The following is a 20,232-nucleotide window of genomic DNA, read 5'->3' as shown; positions in this document are numbered from 1 at the left end:
CCGACTCATTTCCTCTCGTATAAAAGTTGTTTAATTGAGGGACTAGAGAAAAGAAGAATAACATACTGTACTCACTGCTTAACTGTGTTTCTAGATCACGCTCATTTCAGGTCAATTTACATGCAGTGTGAAGATACGAGCATAATAAAGATTGCTAGCATTAGCATGATAACACAACAATGCACCGCAAGTTGTTTTGGTTTCATGCTGGTGCTCAAGGGCGACATCTGCTGGATCAAAAAATCACATACAGTATTAAGCCTTTAAATCTGCACGAGTCATGCATCATGAAGCACTGCTTTAGATAGTATTCATGCTCTGATTATAAGGAGTTATTCACGTTTCTAAAAGTTTTCATCATGGTTTTGCTCTTTAGCCTGACAGCTATCCAAACTGAAATCTGTAGTTTGGTAGCAGAAATGGAGGCTCAAACATGACTTTGAATGAATTACCTACAATTCATCACAGAAGATTTTCATGACATCTCTTTTTACCACATAATTAAATCAGGAGTCTGGAGCAAACTTTTGTTTTTATAACGATTAGTATACACACAGATCAACGATGGTGCTGATATGATAGTGTTTATGAATAATATACAATACTCATGACAGACGTATTTGTCTTTGTACAGTATTCTTCATAGTTCATCCAGTACAACAGTATGATGTGCTGCTTTGAGGGAATGAATCTCAAACACATTATTCTACCTTTCATCTTGTACATTATGTAAAGGCTCAGTACTGTAAGTATAAAATACTTCATATCATGGTTTGAAAACTCCCAACATCTTTCACCTCTAAATTCATCTTGCTAATGCTAGGCTGTTTATATGAAACTTAAGTATGAGTGTCAGGGGTGTCGGCAGGATTTCTGGGCGCCATGAAGGACAACCTCCAGCACATTCCCAACCCTGTGACAAGAACCTCACCTCCAGTAAACAGATGACCCATTACAAGCTTTGAATCAGGATCACATGTTTTTCTCCAGTACTTATCGATATCCATATCTGCATTTTAGAATGATAAAATCTCTAATGATCAATGCTAAAAGGAACTCAAGCTTTTGAAAAAAATGCAGCCAAACTCCTGCAAACATGAAATGTTTATGGTACCTAAACTTTGGCGACATATTTGTGCAATTTAGAGAGTGAACAGGAGTTTGCCTGCAACTGTTGGTGTGAATGTGTTCACTTCATAAGTAAAAACCCAAGCGCCAACCTCGGGTGTTGAAAAATGAAGCCAATGCAGAGTGCAGTTCCTTCAGTGTCCACTTGAGGCTGGTGGGAAAAGACCCAGAAGTCAAATACACAACCTTTCAAACGTGCATATTTACAGCAGAAATAAACAAGTTTACAGCTTGCTACAAAAACTATATTTGTCGGAACAGTTAATGTCATGGGAGGGGCTTACTGGCATCGATGGGCTTCAAAAGTCCGCTTCAGAAACCAACAGGTGACATCACTGAGACAATATCTGTGTTTTATGATCAAGCCTAAATCATCACAAACAACAGATTTTAGTCATAATTTATAAAATGTTCACTCTAAATATACAAACTTAACAAATTATTGAAACTAGTCAGTTTGATATTAAATTTAATATTTGGTTGCACCACAGAGATAAAAAAAAGAGAAGGTTTTAGCCGAGTAGCCGCTGAATAATAACAACACTATAAGATATGATTGCAGAAAATGACTTTCTTTGATAATTTTCTCTCCTTTGACCAACATCATGTTTTTTTCTGCTGAACTGTTTTAAAACTTAAACTGTAGTGGCCACACGTGAAATCACTGTTCTGTAAAAACATGAACAGAATATAAACTCACCACTTCACATTCAAACCTTTTGAGGATTTTAAATGGTGTATTATTCAGTTACACTATAATGAATGCACTACACAGATTAGATTAAAAAGGGAAAAGACCAGAGAACCAACATTTATCACTGTACGTCTGATTGGTTACTTATCTTACTTTGTCTTCTTCATAAGTCAGATTTTATACATGTAAGCTTGCTCACGCATTAACAAGTGAATTGAAAGTTTTTTAACCCCTCGTCAGTATATTTAGAATATATCTACCTGCTTCAGTCTGTAGCTGTGAGACAAGGCTGTAATGGGCTTCACTTCAGGGAGTCCACTTTAAAGGATCATATAAAATGATCAGTGCTCTACTTCAGACTGAAGTGTGCGATCATCAAATTGTCTTCCAATCAATCTTTTAGCATCTTGGATCCCCATGAAACACAAAGAGAGAGAAAGATGTTTATTTTTTTCAGATGCAGGTAATGAATTTATTTACAATGTTCCTCCAGCAGGGGGCAGTAATGTTGCATGAACGGGGGGGGGGGGGGGGGGGGGGGGGTGTTTGTTACAGTTTATATTGACATGTTAATCATGTGGTTGTAAATAATGCAGACTATATGAACAATTAAATATGTGAGTTTAAGGAATAGCCTCGTGTCTGCCACAGATTAGATTTCAGTTGGAGGAAGCCAACCTGCTAAGAGGCGGTTTACAGGAAACTAGATTTTATTATCTCACAGTTTGACTGTCACAGTCATAAATTACCAACAATTAAAAGTTCACATTTTAGTTTCCAGCACTTGTTTTGATGTGGCCACAGAAACATTGAGTTTTAGAAGGTTTGTGTTTCTTGTTCATGGCTGAGAGTAGTTATTTACTTTGTTGATGTATTAAGACTTTGTGTGTGATTAGGTATTCGATTTAGATTTACTTCACTTTCCATTTGCTTTCTGAGGATTAATGATCATTTATAAAAAAAAAGTCACCCACTGACTGTTATATACAGTCTGTGGGTGTGACTAGTCATCTCACTGAATGAGGATGTTTTGTTGTGTCTTTGTTCTCACACTGGACAGACACACAGGGACAGCACAGCAACTCATTATATTTATTCTCATCTTAATGTTTCATTGGTGAAACAATACATCGTAATGAAACAGTCTGTTAGGGCACCATAGACTGTACATGATGGAAGGTGCAACAGCTCCCCCTGCTGACTGGCTGCAGTATATGTCATAAACCCCGCCTCCTTCTAACAGATGGAACATGGGACAAACTAAAAAGTTATAAAGAATTAAGTTCTGTTTTTATTAATTATTTGATGCAGAAAGACAGGATGTAACGTAGCTTGACAAATGCGGCTCCTTGCAGCGTTCTTTTATCAGAGTAGAGGAGAAAATGGGAGAGAAAACGGAACAAAAACAACCAATACAATCATTGAACTTTCCATAATCATGAGTGTTTGCTTTAAACCAAAAACAAGAAACTGCTCTGCTCTGGACTGTGCACATTTTGAAAACACTTAAATAGAAATAGTAACTTTTTAGTTCAAGCTTTGTGATTTGATTAAATCACGATTATAAAAGAGGGAAATGACGTAACCTGGTCATAATCTGCTTTAAGCTCCTGAGCCAATCAGCTGGCAGAGTAACAGGGAGCTCTAAATCAAATCAGACTTCAAATTCCCTTTAAGTCTGCATCTTCTCAACCTGGAGAGAAAAACAGAAAACCTTGACCAAAAACTAGGATTAGAGACAGAAATAGCAACAGGCTCTCCTCAGTGTAAAGGTGAACTTTTTGAATGAAAGTGGTAAGAATGGCAGATTACTAACACCTTTTGCTTTCAAACTGGTGCATGCTTGGCTGCTTAATTAGCAGTGATGCTAACAACTGTAAATAAACAGCATACTCAACATGTTGAATTAATCTGCCTATAAAGGTTGTTGTTTTAATAAAACCATAATGATGCCTAACTTACTTGGAGTGAACCATCTCCTTATTGATATATCAAAATGTTTGATATGATATGAAGTCATATGTAGTTGTTGTATATTATTTCAAAGGTGCTATCATGTACACATAAAGGTAACATATTGAACCTGAAATTATTTCCAAATGTTTTTATACTTTAAAAACCTTGTTCTGAGTGACCTTAGACCAGGGGTGGGCAACTGGCGGCCTGGGGGCCTCAATGTGGCATATCAGTTAATTGGAAACATGAAGAAAACATGAAAACATGACAAAATCTGCCATGAAATCATGAAAAGCAGAAATATGTTCATAAAATGTTTTGATCACTGGTATATGTTGAGTTAAATTTGAGACATAATTGACTGTATTCATTTTTGTATACTACAATTTAGTAGTATATTAGTGCCAATTTAGTGTCTTAGACACTCACAGACATGTTGACACCTGTCATGCCGCCTCTGTCATCAGTGTGTGTGTGTAAAATGATAAATGTGGCACAGACCTGTGCTCATAATGGATTCAAGTTGGGTCTTTGTAAACTATATAATAAAGAGTACGGTCTAGGCCTACTCTTTTTTTTTAAGTGTTTTGAGGTAGTATTTGTTATGAATTGTGCTTGGAGGGGTTTTAAGATTAGGGGGCGCAATGTCAGTGATACCAGGGGTCAGTACACCTAGAAACCCCACATTTCCTGCTGCCCTGTTTAAATAGCATCCTCATACCTGCAGCTCTATGTAAGTATGAACAAGGACTTACTGGACGAATAACATTTCACCATCAGGCCTGGAAATCCCCCAGAATCCTCCAGGAGAAGCTTGAAACATTGCTAAAGAGAGGGACATGTTGCACCCAGTCCTTCAGAAGCAGAAGAGATTGGACACATGAATAAAACTATTTTGTATAGATAATTACCTTAAAGATCATCTTTATAGTTACTTTCGTTTATCAGTGTTGATTATAGTTTATTATGTATGTCTTCTACCACCTGGTAACGTGACTCACCCTCCTTCACAAACTGAAGCGATACCTTAACCACATCAAACAGACTTTTATTACTAACATAGACCATAGCAGTTATTAGATGTGATGACAAAACACCGCTTTTTAATTAACAGAGAGATTACTTTATCAAATCTTCTGGAGATCTGTCTTTAGTCTTAAAACCTGCATTGGTTTAGGATATGGGTCCTATTTTTGGAGATTTTCTTTTAAAACGACTTGTAGATTTTGTGACCGCTCTGGTTGACTGAAAACAGACATTAATACCTGCAACATTATCTTGGAGCAAGCTCAGGCTGTTCCTCTAAAACATCTTGTTGTTGTTTTTTTTCACTGACATGCTCACATGTTGAAGTTTTTGACAAAATGACAAGAAAAGATCCCCACAAAGATCTCGTTTTTAAAAACCAGAAACAGTTATTCATATGGTTTCTTTAAACCCATCAGACTCCACTGACACAAACGCAAATTTTTGTCTTTCAGGACACAGGGGTTGGTTAAGCTGGTGTCCAGTTTGTTTGTGAAGCAGTGTCAGTATAAAGAAATTCCACAATTATTAAAGAATTATTGTTTTTCCCTTCTTCCAAAGTTTTCGGCTACATATTACTTCCATTTCATCATAAGACATATCATCATCATTAGTATTATATGTTGTCCCTGTTTCCCCCTTTTTTTTATATATCACTCTTTCCTCTCTCAAATACACACACACACACATACACTCTGTCATACCACCCAAACGAATCACCACAGAGCTATTTTTGTTGCGGAGGATGCTCAGGAGGGAGGGGCATGGCAATAATAATACAGGCTGCATTAAATGTATGCTGCATTCTGATGTGTGTCTATTGATGTCTTAGTATTTTGCCGCCTTTATTTTTTTTCTTTATTGATTTTTTTTTTTGTTTACGCTATTTTGGAGTTGTTGTCCTGACCTTGTCTAATTGTTTTTTGTGCCTCATTTGTTGTGTATATGTCACCAGTTTGTCACTCTATTGCACCTAATTAAAATTTAAAAAAATACCACAACACTTTGTATTGTTAAAAAAGAAGAAGAGAAATCCAGTATTCAGAGCAGTCTGTAGCTCAGAATTACTTTTAGTATGAACATCCAATAATACTGTAACATTATTTAAAGGTTGTTGTGTGAATGTTACTGAATCATTCAGTTTCACAGAAAAGGAGCTCATATGTATGAAACCTGACCTAAAGACCTTTTACGTTTACTGTAGGCATCACATGAATAAAAAACGTCTGTGGAAACCACGGGCTGTGATGTCATGGAAGGTCCCTCAGCAGAGTACAAGTAGATGTAGAGATGAGGAAATGAGCCAGAGTGAAGTGTGATTGTTAGTGTCAAAGATGAAACAGAAGCTACAGCTCTATGTCTTCATGTTGCTTGTACACGGTGAGTCCCTTTAGATTTACTTTACTATAAACTGAAGATGATCATTACACCTGAGAATGTTCTGATGCTTTAAAATCTGACAGTGGAAATTAACCTTCAAACAAACTCGGCCAATTTAATGGTTGCAAGTTGTGTATTGTGTAATGTTAATCTAAGTAGCATTTGATGTGTTTATCAGTACCATAATGAATTGAAGCTTAAATGGGATTCTCATCCAATTTCCACATGTTTTGTCTCACTTCTAATTTAAAGAGACACTAAGTAAAATTATTTCATTTAAAATGTGTATTTTAATCATTGCATGTCAAACATTATAAACTTGAAGTAATGTCTGATCTGTTTCTGGGAGAGCCCTGCTTTGTATATACTTTTTATTAACTTAGCAGGTCTGAATCAAACAACCTATCAGGGTTAACTTGCAGGTAACTATCCAATCAGAGCGACTCTGAGGATGTTTTGGTTGCAGACATGTTGCTTAGACAGTCAGACACTTAAACATTCTGATGAACGAGAACATTAGTATAGTTCCCGACTGCTCGCGTTCTGAGCATCTTATAAGTCATCGTTATCAAACAAAAACCATCGTCATTACCATCATCATCATCAATAATATGGAGACCATCATCATTAAGTTAGTAGGTATTCATGAAAGAGCTTTTTCTTAAAGGTACAGAGGGACTCTGCAGATGTCTGTAGATGTCTTTATGTTATTAATTAAATGTAAATAAAACCGTAGCCCTTTCCTAGAACATATCCTCGTGATATTTATAAAAACAAGACATGTTATAGTAGTTTATGTCCTAAATGTGGGTAAAACTTGTGAGTGATTAAGGATGAATGGAGGAATGGAAATAGGCTGTAGGAGGCTCTAACCCTAACCCTGAAAGAGAGTAGCTTTAACATGTAGCCGACTTATTCTTTTTATAGACTGTTAACTTAGTTTAGAGTTTAAAATGATGAACTATGTATAAAGTACTTTATTTTAATCTGTTTGAACTAAACTTTGAGCTATCTGCCATATGTCAGTGTCATGTCCTTCAGTAAGTCTGATACTGTTTCCTACTGTATGTGTGACCTCACCACCCCCCCTCCCCCTCCCCCTGGTGTCAGTGTTCCGTCACATTTTTGTTTTCCAAACAGCTCGCCATTCTGACCCCCATAGGAAAGAAAAAGTACCCAAAGTCCTCCCAACAACCCACAGAAGTTTAACATTTTTCTTACAAATGTTGTTACTTTCTCTTTTGGTCAGACCACACAACTTCCTGTCTCATTGACATGTATCCGATGTGTGACAGGGGGGCTGCATGCTTCAAAGCTGCATACCCCATTACCAATTCACACCACCTCTGTACTTAGCCTACAGAAATACACACACACACACACACACACACACACATACACACACACACGCACATACAGAGAAAGTAAAACATGCGGTGGGAGGCAAAGAGGCGAACAGATGAGTGATAAGTGGAGCTTCCACTTCGGACACCTCAGGAAAATAAAAAAAACGACTTAAAGGCTCCTGACTTGAGATAAATAGACGTCCAGTCATTTCTTTGTGAGGGGTTAATGTCTGGAAAAGATGTCAATCTGTGAAACGCTACATGTTTTATTTAACCCCATCTTGTTGATGGTTGAGAATAATTTAGATATCAATGTTCTTATTGATTCGTTTACAGTTTCAGTTGGCGCGTGGCAGCGTTTGGCTGTGAAATACGGTCAAACAGTTCACCTGAAGTGCCCAATCACTGATGCTCACCTGACAAATGTGGAGTGGAAGAACCCTGACGGATTCATCATGTTCTTCAGTCATAATAAAGGTGAAGAAAGTAGGTTTTACCCCCCTTAATTACAGTGACAAATGTTCTACAACTAGTAACTTAAATGATCAGATGTGTTTTGAACTCATACTCTTATTAAGAATATTGATCTTTTTTCCCCTCACTCCCAGCTTTGAAGGACAAACGCCACAACATCATCAAGCTGTCTAAGTCAGAATTCACTATCAGTATTTCCAGTGTCACCTTTAGGGATGGAGGTATCTACACATGCTCTCAGTACGGTCAGCACCTGACAGAGAAGAAGGTGGAGGTCACTGTTATAGGTGAGTTTAACTTTTTCATTGATTCAGTCACAACTTATAGACAGCGTGACAGTGAGGCCTTTATTCCAACAAACCATACCAGAGTCCTCCGAAATGAAAAAGAACTGCAGATTATTTTTTGTACTGTTACTTTTATATAAAAAGATGAACTCATTCTGCACTGCTGGGGACATTTTTAAAGTGGCCGACAAGTGCAGTCAACCTGCAACTTTGCAACATCCAAAACATCTTACATTGGGAAAACCATGCAAAAAATTCTGACATGATTTTAATTGAAAAGAGTATGGAAAATTCCAAAACAAATGGTACAACTGAAACATGCTGCAAATGAAGGAAATGTGCTGCAAAAGCCAAAAAAACAATTGTATTAACATCAAAAGCTATGCAAAAACATGAACAATGACATTTAAAGCCAATCTGGCCTGGAATCTACCTGGAGCTAGCTGCAGGGCTAACTGTTTTCTAACCATCCCCCCTTCACGTTTCCCCTTAAATAAGACTCTGATGCCAACATTTGTGTAACCACTCACAGAGTGACTGTTGGCCATTTTTATCATTGTCTTAATTTTTTATATACATACTTTTTACGATTCAAATTAACAAGCTGTATTTAAATGTATAATATTAAGAAAGAGAGAGAGAAACAAAACACCAGCCATTTGAGCTCTGGACCATCAGGAGGTTGAGTTTACTGCCCATTTCAGTCGTTGGATTTTTTGTGACTTTTGCTTTGACTTTTGAAGACTAGTGTTTCTGAATTTGCTGCACATAATGTAATGTAAGTTGCTGCGGGTTGGTTGCCCTTGCTTGCCAACGTCCATTGTAGATACTAAAATCAAAAACAAAAATATTAAAGGAAATTGTTCAACTCATCCTACTATTTTCTGCTTGATCATTTAAAACAGGTTAACTTGAAATGTGCTGTCTTTCTTTTCAAGGTCATCCCAAAATGAATGTAGCAAAGCATGAAGGAAGGACTGTGGTAAAGTGCACAGCTGAAGGGAACAACCACCCTCCTCAGATCTACTGGAAATTCAACAATGGGCCTGAATTTCAGGGTAAGCTGGGAATAACTTATGTTAAGAATAAATGGCAAAAGCTTCATTGTAATTAAGTAGTGAAGCGAAGTAACCAGAAAGGTTTTGACTTGAATTTATACTCACACTTTATTCTATTTGTGTTTCATTTTATCCTGAAGTTTTGTGCATTTAGGCTATAAAGAATTTATGGACATGTGTGTCATGTGACATGTGACCATCGACACATTATTTTGAACACGTAGCACTTTGTTATGAAGTTTGAATATGTGGTGAAGAACACAAACTTACAAAAACAGATTATCCTCACTGATTAAGAGACAAAATGAATGCTTTAGCTGTAAGAAATTGAAATGGCTACAAACATAATTAGAGATAAGAAATGTCACTTATGACAGATGTCCTGTTCCACAGCTCAAGCCCAAGTTCTTCATGAAGATAAAACATATGTCTCTATGGATACAATGACCATTATCCCGCCGAACAGGAGAGTCACAGTGAAATGCCTCGTTCGACATCCAGCTCTGCACTCACAGCCTCTGATGAACTTTGTGAAAATCGGACGAGATGGTGAGTGCTATGTAGTTCATCTGTAGGCCACTCTGTCTATGTTTCTCTCACATTTGACCGTCTTTGTCAAATATATTCATATATAGTCATATATTCACTGACAGAGAAGTGCAAGTGAATATTTCACAACCAAAATGTGTTTACTTAGATTTTCTTCTGCTTATATGAGGAACTGGGAAAGAGTAGTTGTGTTGTCACAAAACTGGGGAAGCAGTGGGAGGGTTTTTCTCTCATGAGTTGTGTCAACAGCTTGACGAAACCGTGGAGCTTGACCATAAAACAAAAAAACCCCATTACATTTCCTTTTTCCCTGTAAATAGTCATGTTGCCTGTATTTTAAAAATAGATGTGTGATTGATCAAATGTCAGCATGAACCTGATTTATTATTAACTGAATACTGCCTCTTCCTTAAGAATAAAATATGACTCTCTCTCTCTCTCTCTCGGTCACAGCAGCAAAATCCCCCTACTCAACCACAACCAGCTCACTCACAGAGCACCCTTCAGAGCCCACAGGGGTGATGAGAACCAGTAGCAGGTCCAGAACAACAGATGTGACAGGGGCAACATCCGACCACCCTATAAGGTTATCAACTTCTCCAGCGACAGGAAGCACTGTGTCAACCACCGGCTCACCTCTCAGCACTTCGGGTGAGAAGAACGGTTTTTGAAATGATACTAATGAAACAGTCAAACTGACAAAACCTTTCAGTCAAGTGAAGTGACTTTATTCATACAGCACACTAAAAAACAATAATAATACTTTATTTGTATAGCACTTTTCTATATAAGTAACAAAGTGCTTTACAACAGAAAATAAAAGCAGAGAGACAATTAAAGCAACAGGCAGAGAGTAAACACGCAGACAACAAAATCAGACTAATAAAATTAAAATAAGAACAATTACTGAAATCACAGAGTAAAAGCATTTTTATAAAAAAATGTCTTGAGTAGAGATGTAAAACAAGGGACTGAATCTTGAAAACAAGTCATGGAAAACCTCAGAACAGGTATGCTGTACATGATTAAAGGGGCAGCTGTGACTCAGTTGGTAGAGTCAGTCGTCTCTCAACCGGACAGTTGGGGGTTAGAATATGTATAAAATGTTTCCCTGGAACACTGTTTGGTATTAAAAACCGGGAGAGTTACACTTTCACTCTTGAGGACCCCCCAGCATAAGTTCTCGCGTATAATTATATCTTCAAACAGTGTTATAAGGACCAAATGTTCCTCTGAGGATAGCTTGTGTTTAGAGTTATGAACATATACCACAGAATCTGTACACTTCTACAACTTTCACTTTTCTCTAAAAAAAAACTCCATAGTGCACTTTTAATATTGTTCATATAAACACATTTAGATAAGCTCTGAAAGGCTTATGCCAATACTACATGCCTTTATTTATTACTTTGTCTTATAAATGTATGATTTTGATCACAACCTGTAATAACCATCGATGGAAACTACACATACAGTATTTTGTGTTAAGATTGTATTTAGATCATGTGCTTTACAACCACTGTACTTATGATACCACCAGATCTGTTTCCTGTGACGGAAGTCTCTCTGTGTGTTGTGAAACTCAGAGTTCATTAATTCAGAGGATTGAGAGCTTGATGCATGTGAAACGTTTTTTTTCTGAAATAAACAAAGCATCTCCTCAGAGTTTAGGTCGTTGAAAACTGCAATGTTTGATGCCAGAGTTATTTTAATGTAAAGAAGACAGAGAATCACTTTGGAGACAAAAAGTTTCACTTTGCAGATCACAAGGAGTTTTTCTCTAAAGTCTCTAAAGACTTACCTTTCTTAACTTTTATATTTCAATGAAAGTTATTTTAAAATGATCCCCATTTCTTTCAGATGACTCAGGGACATCATCTCTCTCAACCAGGAGGAGGAACGACTCTGACAGTAATGCAACAAGCACATCAAGTATGTTGAGCAGTGCATAGGATTACAGAAACTGTGTGTGTGTGTGTGTGTGTGTGTGTGCGTGTTTGTGTGTGTGTGTGTGTGTGTGTGCGTGTGTGTGCGCGCGCGTGTGTGTGTGTGTGTGTGTGCGTGTGTGTGTGTGTGTGTGTGTGTGTGTGTGTGTTGCCATCTAGTGGCCACAAATAATTACTACAATGAGCTGTTCTATTTGGAAAGGATGGTTGATAAAGGCTGCAGCAGTTTCTAGTTTTTAGGCCTGTGTCAATGACTGAATCTTTCTCCTTGATTCTTCTTGAAGGCTGGATATCTGTTGCCAAGACAACAGAGGAGAGCACATCCCAAAACCAAACGGAGAGAAATAGAACAGGTAAATTTACACTGTTGAAGGTCCCATGTGTTTGCATAGATGAAACTTAAGACAACATTCTCTGGGGATAAAATGACATCACAGTCCATTAATATGCACATAAACCGAAGTAATTGTATTCAAGAGTGATTAAGGTTTTCCTAAACTAAGCACCAGAATTCTCTCCATTCACAGTGAGCTCTAACAACCCAAAGATGCAGGCAGGAACGACAGGAAGTTCATGGTTATTGGTCTTTCTTGTGACATTTCTGATACTCTGTCTTCTGGTGGTTGTGATATTTTTCGCCATCAAACTGAGGAGAGCTCACATCGTATGGAAGAGAGGTGAGCAGAGCAGAATATTATGATTTCTTCAGGGCATCTATCGAATCATCTAATCAATAACCTGGACTATAGCTGCTGATAGTTTTAAACTTTAAAGACAACAATGACTGAAACATAACCTTTGTGGTGGTGTGATGGCTGAGAAAAGCTGTAAAATGATGTATGACATAAACAACAGAGCTACAAGTACTTTCTTTTTTAATGTGTTAAATATTATATATTATATATATATGTTATATATATGACAGTTTTTATTGTTGCAGAGAATGAAGATTCTGATCCCTCAGAGGACAGCAGCAAATCGAAAACAAGCCAGGAAGAGAGGAACACCCAAGGACAAAGGCGCAGAGGTATGCACATGACTCAGCACTCCTTTTATGGCTTCTGCAGGAAGACGGAAATGTACTGAAAATAACATTCACGCCAACTGAGTAATAGAACTGCAAAGATCTAGTTCCTTCTACTCCAGTGTTTAAAATATTGATAAAGTGGGGTAATTTTTCATCTTGAGGTTATTAAATAATTAAAGCTTTGAAGATGTATTAAACCTCAACTGTGTGAACAGCATGTGCTCAATGCTCACTAAGGAACATTATTTCCTCACACTAAGGAATCTGATTTAAAGTCAACTTAACAGTATTTTGGAGATAAATTCCAAACTTGCAGTAATTTCACATTTTTTAACATTGAATTAAATCGACATTTTTTTATGATTTGTAACATTTTAATTGGTACATGTGTAAATATATTTGCAACCTGTCTAATGGATTATTGTATTGGAGTTGATGAACAAAGTGCCCAACACATGGTGATTTTGAAAACAAACAATTTGACTACTATCCACTGCTTTCATTTTCAAAGAAAACCTTCTTCCTAAATCATTCCCATCTCATTTTATTTCCCACTTTCAATATGAGCATGCTAGATTTTAAAAGTAGGCAATCATTATTTTTCCACAGGAACAGGGCACACATGGAAAGAATGAACCTGTTTCTGATTTTAAAATATTTTTTCTGTCACACAGGGCTCTTCAACACAGCATTCACACCATATGTCATAGAGGAACCAACAGTGATCACCTCAGTGATTAACACGGCTGCAATGACAGCATTGGAGTGTGAAAATAAAGAGCATACCTCTCAATCTCAAACTCTGGGACAAACTTCAGACAAATGTAAAATAAAGGAGACAGAGCTCTAACAATCAGTAATGTCAAAAGCAGCATTGTAATGCTCACAGTTTCTGCTGATTATCTAATGTACTGCACTGGGACAAGAGTACATGTTTACAATGAAAATAATGTGCTAAAACAATGCTTTTGTTATACATGTTAAATATGGTTTGTAAAGTGACCTGCTGTGTATATACTGTAAAGTTGATTTTGACATTTATAAATAAAATGTTTTGCTATAAAAAAATATTTTTCTCTTTTGAACATTTGGTGATACCTAAGGAGAATTTCAAGGATGAATTTGCATATCAGACAATCTATGTTTTGAATGTTTCCAGTAAATGGCATCATTTTAGATGACATCTAAAGGTGTGTTCACAAATTTATTTACATCGTAATTAACATTACAGCGTTGTGTTAAAATAAGTTTCTTTAAGAATCTAACATGCAACACTAACAGTCCATATTTCATTAAAGAAAGCATACCAACTATACTATAAAAATACAAAGCCGTATGCAATAGTTGAAGACACTACAGAACACACTACAAAATAAGAAAGAATATTGTATTTTCTGCTCAATCTCCATTTAAAAGATTCAGGTTGCTACATCCCAGCTCGCTGTTTAACTATATCTAAAATTAGCCAACTGCTCAATGATTCCTTAAAAGAACTAAAGCTCCTTCTAGAGCTAAATAAAACAATACATACTGTATATAAAATGAATGAATAAAAGGTTTGTTCTCTATCTACATTTGCTATCACTGGACAAAGATCTCCCAGGCCATGCGGTCTTTCACAGCGATTATGAAATGCAGGAAATAGGAAGGACAAATTACGTCATCAAATATACAGAGCGCCATTGGTTGGCTGCTGGAACAGACGCATAAACTCGACGTTTGATTGGCTTCTTTGCCGGTCATATATAAGGTCCCGTTAACTGAACATCCTCCTTTCCCTTCGCATACCGGCAAGGACAAGATCACCTCGCCGCTGTCCATTCCCACCCAACACCCTAAATTACCATCAATCCGGTGAGTAATTATTTCTTTGATAAACAAGAACTGCATAATTTTTCTTAATCTTGATTTACCACATTCGTGGATTGAGAACGTTGTTGGGGTAGTCACCATAGTAACGCTATTATGTTAAGTCACTGGCGATTTTAACTGATAAACTCAAATGAATTTGGGTTAAAGTGATTGCTGCGTAATTTCGACAATATGGGTGATAAAAGTAGATTAATACTTTATTCTCTGTACGGGGTTACTGCAACATAAACTATCGTTTCTTAACAGAAAGATGAGGTGTTGGGGGAAGGGTGAAGTAATACAGGGAGACGTTCCAGAATGTTCTCGAACACTCGACGTCAAGCAAACGGGTTTTCAACAGACTTCCGGTTGTTCTTTTCAGAATAAAAAGCCTTTAGTATCGAGTAACTACAAGGTCCAGGCTGTCTTTGTTCCATTTTCATTTGGTTGAGACCGTATAGTAATCCTACGGCAGTGTTATATTTGTAACGTGTATTAGAATATATTTTTCTCTTACTGTAATGAGCATTTTAGCCGTTTCCGGCACTAGCACTGCTTGTCGTTGGCAACTTGCCGGCTCACTTGTCACGCGGTCGGTGCTGATCGCCATTTTTCTTTTTCTTTTTTACCATCCCTAATCTTAATCCTAAACCGCATCGTGAGCCCCAGTGTAGCAACAATAGCCTGTGTGCTACTTAAATGTGGAGGAACAATATAACAAGTTTAACCTATTTTTGTTAATTTCGTTGATGGATATGGTCACTGAGTAAATTTGTTTTTAGTCTGCAATGAATGAACACATATAGTTTGGCCTTGAATTATTAGTTTATTGTGCTATATTTCAGAGTAGTTGATTAATCCGCGATTGAACATTTTACAGCAATAGCAGCCAGTGTCGTGCAACATTACAATTATTGTAACAATTAGAGTCAGTTCAGAGACTCCATGTGTTATTTAAATTAATGTTTACTGAAAAGACAGTAACCAGAATACTGACTGAGGCCTATGGAAAAAAATACCATAGATTTATCATATTTCTATACTAAGTTTAGTCTTATCAAGATCATTATATTTGTGTTCTAGCTGGTGTTGTGACATTAGTCCTTGGCTTAAATTGTTTAATTTCAAGATTTAAATTGGAATGTAACTTATATTCTTTCTTTCTCCCTTAGGAAACATGTCTAAGGGACCAGCAGTAGGTATTGACCTTGGGACCACCTACTCCTGTGTTGGGGTGTTCCAGCATGGCAAAGTTGAAATCATTGCCAACGACCAGGGCAACAGGACCACACCCAGCTATGTGGCCTTCACAGACAGTGAGAGGCTGATTGGAGATGCAGCCAAGAATCAGGTTGCCATGAACCCCACCAACACAGTCTTTGGTAAGAATTGAACAATAGTGCTGTCAATGTGTTCTTTTTCTTTTTCTTGCAACAATGGCTTAAGTTTCACATGTTAACTTGAGACAAATATTACACAAGAGTTCCAAGTGACTCATGGATCACTGTGATGACGATTATTCCTGCCATTCGTAGTTTCCACCAGAGGTTGAAAGACCAAAGATGGCCAAATCCTTCCTTGGATGTCTGAGTGATCACTAACAAACAAAACTTTGTTGTTTTTCCCACCCCATCTCCCATAATAGTAAAGAATTGTTTGTTTTTACAGATGCCAAGCGACTAATTGGCCGTAGGTTTGACGACACAGTTGTGCAGTCTGACATGAAGCACTGGCCATTTAATGTCGTCAATGACAGCACTCGTCCCAAGGTCCAAGTTGAGTACAAGGGTGAAACAAAGTGCTTCTACCCAGAGGAGATCTCGTCTATGGTGCTGACAAAGATGAAGGAGATTGCTGAAGCCTACCTCGGAAAAGTAAGTCATTAGGCATATCTCTGTATAAAATATTGAGTGTAGGTCTTTAACTGTGCTGATGTTTCATTGTTTTCCATTTATTTCCTCAGACTGTCAACAATGCTGTAATTACTGTGCCAGCCTACTTCAATGACTCTCAGCGCCAGGCTACTAAGGATGCTGGCACAATCTCTGGCCTCAATGTTCTGCGTATCATCAATGAACCAACTGCAGCAGCCATTGCCTATGGACTGGACAAAAAGGTAGAAAATGCTTGACCAATTTGTTTTTTTTCCAGACTTTCTACATTCACAAGGATTTTGTTGGTCCTTGACTTTGTTTAAACATCTGAGCTGAAAACAGAATTCATTTCAGGTTGGGGCTGAAAGGAACGTTCTCATCTTTGATCTTGGTGGTGGCACCTTTGATGTTTCCATCTTGACCATTGAGGATGGTATCTTTGAGGTCAAATCCACTGCTGGAGACACACATCTTGGTGGAGAAGATTTCGACAACCGCATGGTCAACCACTTCATTGCAGAGTTCAAGCGCAAGTACAAAAAGGACATCAGTGACAACAAGAGGGCTGTTCGTCGTCTGCGCACCGCTTGCGAGAGGGCAAAGCGCACCCTGTCTTCCAGTACCCAGGCCAGCATTGAAATTGACTCTTTGTATGAGGGAGTCGACTTCTACACCTCAATCACCAGGGCTCGCTTTGAGGAGCTCAACGCTGATCTCTTCCGTGGTACCTTGGACCCCGTGGAGAAATCTCTCCGTGATGCCAAGATGGATAAAGGGCAGATTCATGACATTGTGTTGGTCGGTGGCTCCACCCGTATCCCCAAGATTCAGAAGCTCCTCCAGGATTTCTTCAACGGAAAGGAGCTGAACAAGAGCATCAATCCAGATGAGGCTGTGGCCTATGGAGCAGGTATGTGTCTACAGCCAGGGTGCAAATATCATTTAAGATGAATCTTGGTAAGGAGAGCAGTACTGGGCCTTAATGTGCTAGAGTTTTCCTTCATGCTCTTTTTGTCTTTTAATTTTACAGCTGTCCAGGCTGCCATCCTGTCTGGTGACAAGTCTGAGAATGTGCAGGACCTGCTGCTCCTTGACGTCACCCCTCTGTCTCTGGGAATTGAAACCGCTGGCGGTGTCATGACAGTCCTGATCAAACGTAACACCACCATTCCTACCAAACAGACCCAGACCTTCACCACCTACTCAGACAACCAGCCTGGTGTGCTCATCCAGGTGAGTGCTTCATCTTTATGTCCATTTCAGTTATTTATTTTTATTATACTCGCAGTGATGACGTTTATTCCTGCCATTCGTAGTTTCCACCAGAGGTCGCAAGACCAAAGATGGCCCTGACCTTCCTTGGATGTCTGAGCGAAATAAAGATGACGCAAGTGTTTACAAAAAAAAAAAAATTGTGCTAACAGTATCTTTTCGACAGGTGTACGAGGGTGAGCGGGCCATGACCAGGGACAACAACCTGCTGGGCAAGTTTGAGCTGACGGGTATCCCTCCTGCTCCTCGTGGTGTTCCCCAGATTGAGGTGACATTTGATATTGATGCCAACGGTATCATGAATGTGTCTGCTGTCGACAAGAGCACTGGAAAGGAGAACAAGATCACCATCACCAATGACAAGGGTGAGTTAAAGTTTAAATTTGACAACACTCTGAAACTACTCCACCACTATTTTTCTGACACTTTGAATTTTTGTTCCTAGGTCGCCTCAGCAAGGAGGACATTGAGCGCATGGTTCAGGAAGCTGAGCAGTACAAGGCTGAAGATGATGTCCAGCGTGACAAGGTGTCTGCCAAGAACGGCCTGGAGTCGTATGCTTTCAACATGAAGTCCACAGTGGAGGACGAGAAGCTTGCTGGCAAGATCAGTGATGATGACAAGCAGAAGATTTTGGACAAGTGCAACGAGGTCATAAGCTGGCTGGACAAGAACCAGGTACATTAATAATAAACGTACTAGATTTTGTTTATGATGACATGTTTGTGCCAAAATACTGAAATGTTGTTCTTTTGCAGACTGCAGAGAGGGAGGAATACGAGCATCAACAGAAGGAGCTGGAGAAGGTGTGCAACCCCATCATCACCAAGCTGTATCAGAGTGCAGGTGGCATGCCTGGTGGTATGCCAGAGGGTATGCCTGGTGGCTTCCCTGGAGCAGGTGGTGCCGCACCTGGTGGCGGTGGATCCTCTGGACCAACCATTGAGGAGGTCGACTAAACCATTCCATCACTTTATCCACTCCTCAGATGTTTTCTAAGAAAGTAACCCTCATGGCACAAGCATCAACAAGCTATTGAGTGAATAAAATACTGGGGTTCATGGATCACATTGATTGCATTGTTTGTGACACAACTGGGAACAATTTCAAGTGGGCACAATAAAGCTGCAAATTCACATCTGGTAAAGTTTTTATATACTGAGATGTCACTGAAAAATAAACACTCTTGTAACCCTCTGCCTGTCTTATCTATATTTTGTGTTTGTATCTACGGCAAGAAGCTGTTTATGAAAATGACTTTTTTCGTATGGCTCTACTAACGTTAAAATACTGTTAATGTGTAGTAGATATAAGAGGCGCAGACGTTCTTCTATGAAAGAAATGCTTGCTGTAATGTCACTAAAGTTTAAAGTATTCTATAATGTAGAATTAATAAGATTTATTACGGTACCCGGAACACCAGGTCAAGAGAAACGACCAGGTAATTCACTGAACAGTGTATTAAACGTGAGACTCGCAAGACGCACTAACGGTTATACAGCACTATCTGCTGGCCAGCCAAGCTTCCTTGACTTGATTACGGAAACTAGAGGTGTATTTGATAAACCCAGTGTGGAAGAGAGACACTGAACTCTTAATTGTATTTAATTAGTTATTTTCTGACCGTTAGAAAAATGTGCGATAGGCCTATATATTGTCGGAGCTTTTACGAGCAGCAGTTGAAGGCAGCATGGGTACGTCGGCGTTGCCATGGTTACATTGTTTCGCAGATCACTGACGGAGAATAACAGGTGAGTCTAAGCGACTTCTCTCGCCGTGTTTTACATTTGTGTACTAATTCCTTATTTGATTGTCTTTTTGAATATAATATGTGAAAAAGTAATGTGTTTACTCTGAGTTTGTCAAAATACACGACAGCTGCAAAGCTAGCTGAAGGCTTGACATTAGCTAAATGTAGACCAAATGCTAGCTCACACATTCGTGTTTCACAAACACTTATGATTTAGTCTGGCCTCCTGTTATATTTTAGAGCTAAAAAGGGACAAAGTACCAAAAAACTCTACATTTTAAACGCATGCTTTCATTTCACTTAAATTTAAAATAAATGTAAAATGAGTCCAGAATTAAATTCCCAACTACTTTTCCAACATGTGATATAGTAGGCATTATGTTTCTATTTGGCGTTTATGTAATCATTCAATGCGTATTATAACTGCATTACATTTTTCCGCCGAAGTCAATAAGCGAGATCACATGAACAAGCGTTACAAACGCAGGTGTAATTAATCACTATAACATGGATGGTGGCTTCAGTGAAACTCCCTCAGGTGTGGCGGTTTCAGTTATGAGGCTCACATTGCCATCGCTTTAATGAGCCATCATTTCTTTTGGCTTCAATTTTTT

At 38.3% G+C, this 20,232-nt stretch overlaps 2 protein-coding genes and 2 non-coding genes across 9 annotated transcripts; all 4 read left to right on the top strand.

Moving 5' to 3' along the window:
- The first annotated feature begins 6,027 nt into the window (after positions 1 to 6,027).
- Positions 6,028 to 13,955, top strand: LOC109993206 (cytotoxic and regulatory T cell molecule). Of its 5 annotated transcripts, none has more exons than XM_020646067.3 (11): positions 6,028 to 6,184; positions 7,867 to 8,016; positions 8,139 to 8,291; positions 9,230 to 9,349; positions 9,743 to 9,898; positions 10,355 to 10,549; positions 11,759 to 11,830; positions 12,129 to 12,197; positions 12,372 to 12,521; positions 12,770 to 12,871; positions 13,546 to 13,955. In XM_020646067.3, exons 1-11 carry the CDS (start codon positions 6,139 to 6,141, stop codon positions 13,719 to 13,721), a joined length of 1,389 nt encoding a protein of 462 aa, XP_020501723.1. In that variant the 5' UTR covers positions 6,028 to 6,138; the 3' UTR covers positions 13,722 to 13,955. The 5 variants fall into 5 exon arrangements, with proteins under 5 accessions (XP_020501723.1, XP_020501724.1, XP_020501722.1 ...); XM_020646068.3 differs by having other exon boundaries at positions 7,867 to 8,007; positions 10,352 to 10,549; positions 13,546 to 13,954; XM_020646066.3 differs by having other exon boundaries at positions 10,352 to 10,549; positions 13,546 to 13,954.
- Positions 13,956 to 14,575: 620 nt separating this feature from the next.
- hspa8 (heat shock protein 8) lies at positions 14,576 to 19,065 on the top strand. 2 transcript variants are annotated; one of them, XM_020646064.3, is made up of 9 exons: positions 14,576 to 14,725; positions 15,895 to 16,104; positions 16,391 to 16,596; positions 16,686 to 16,838; positions 16,951 to 17,506; positions 17,627 to 17,829; positions 18,035 to 18,233; positions 18,314 to 18,546; positions 18,627 to 19,065. In XM_020646064.3, exons 2-9 carry the CDS (start codon positions 15,900 to 15,902, stop codon positions 18,825 to 18,827), a joined length of 1,956 nt encoding a protein of 651 aa, XP_020501720.1. In that variant the 5' UTR covers positions 14,576 to 14,725; positions 15,895 to 15,899; the 3' UTR covers positions 18,828 to 19,065. The 2 variants fall into 2 exon arrangements, with proteins under 2 accessions (XP_020501720.1, XP_020501719.1); XM_020646063.3 differs by having other exon boundaries at positions 16,939 to 17,506.
- On the top strand, positions 16,224 to 16,316 carry LOC114920936 (small nucleolar RNA SNORD14). Its single transcript, XR_003809223.1, has one exon. It is a non-coding gene; the product is annotated as a small nucleolar RNA SNORD14 (small nucleolar RNA).
- Positions 17,879 to 17,971, top strand: LOC114920937 (small nucleolar RNA SNORD14). The gene has a single exon (XR_003809224.1). It is a non-coding gene; the product is annotated as a small nucleolar RNA SNORD14 (small nucleolar RNA).
- Positions 19,066 to 20,232: the final 1,167 nt, after the last annotated feature.

The sequence above is a fragment of the Labrus bergylta genome, chromosome 14 (assembly GCF_963930695.1).
Source record: "Labrus bergylta chromosome 14, fLabBer1.1, whole genome shotgun sequence".
NCBI lineage: Eukaryota > Metazoa > Chordata > Actinopteri > Labriformes > Labridae > Labrus > Labrus bergylta.
This window is presented reverse-complemented; position numbering and strand designations above follow the sequence as displayed.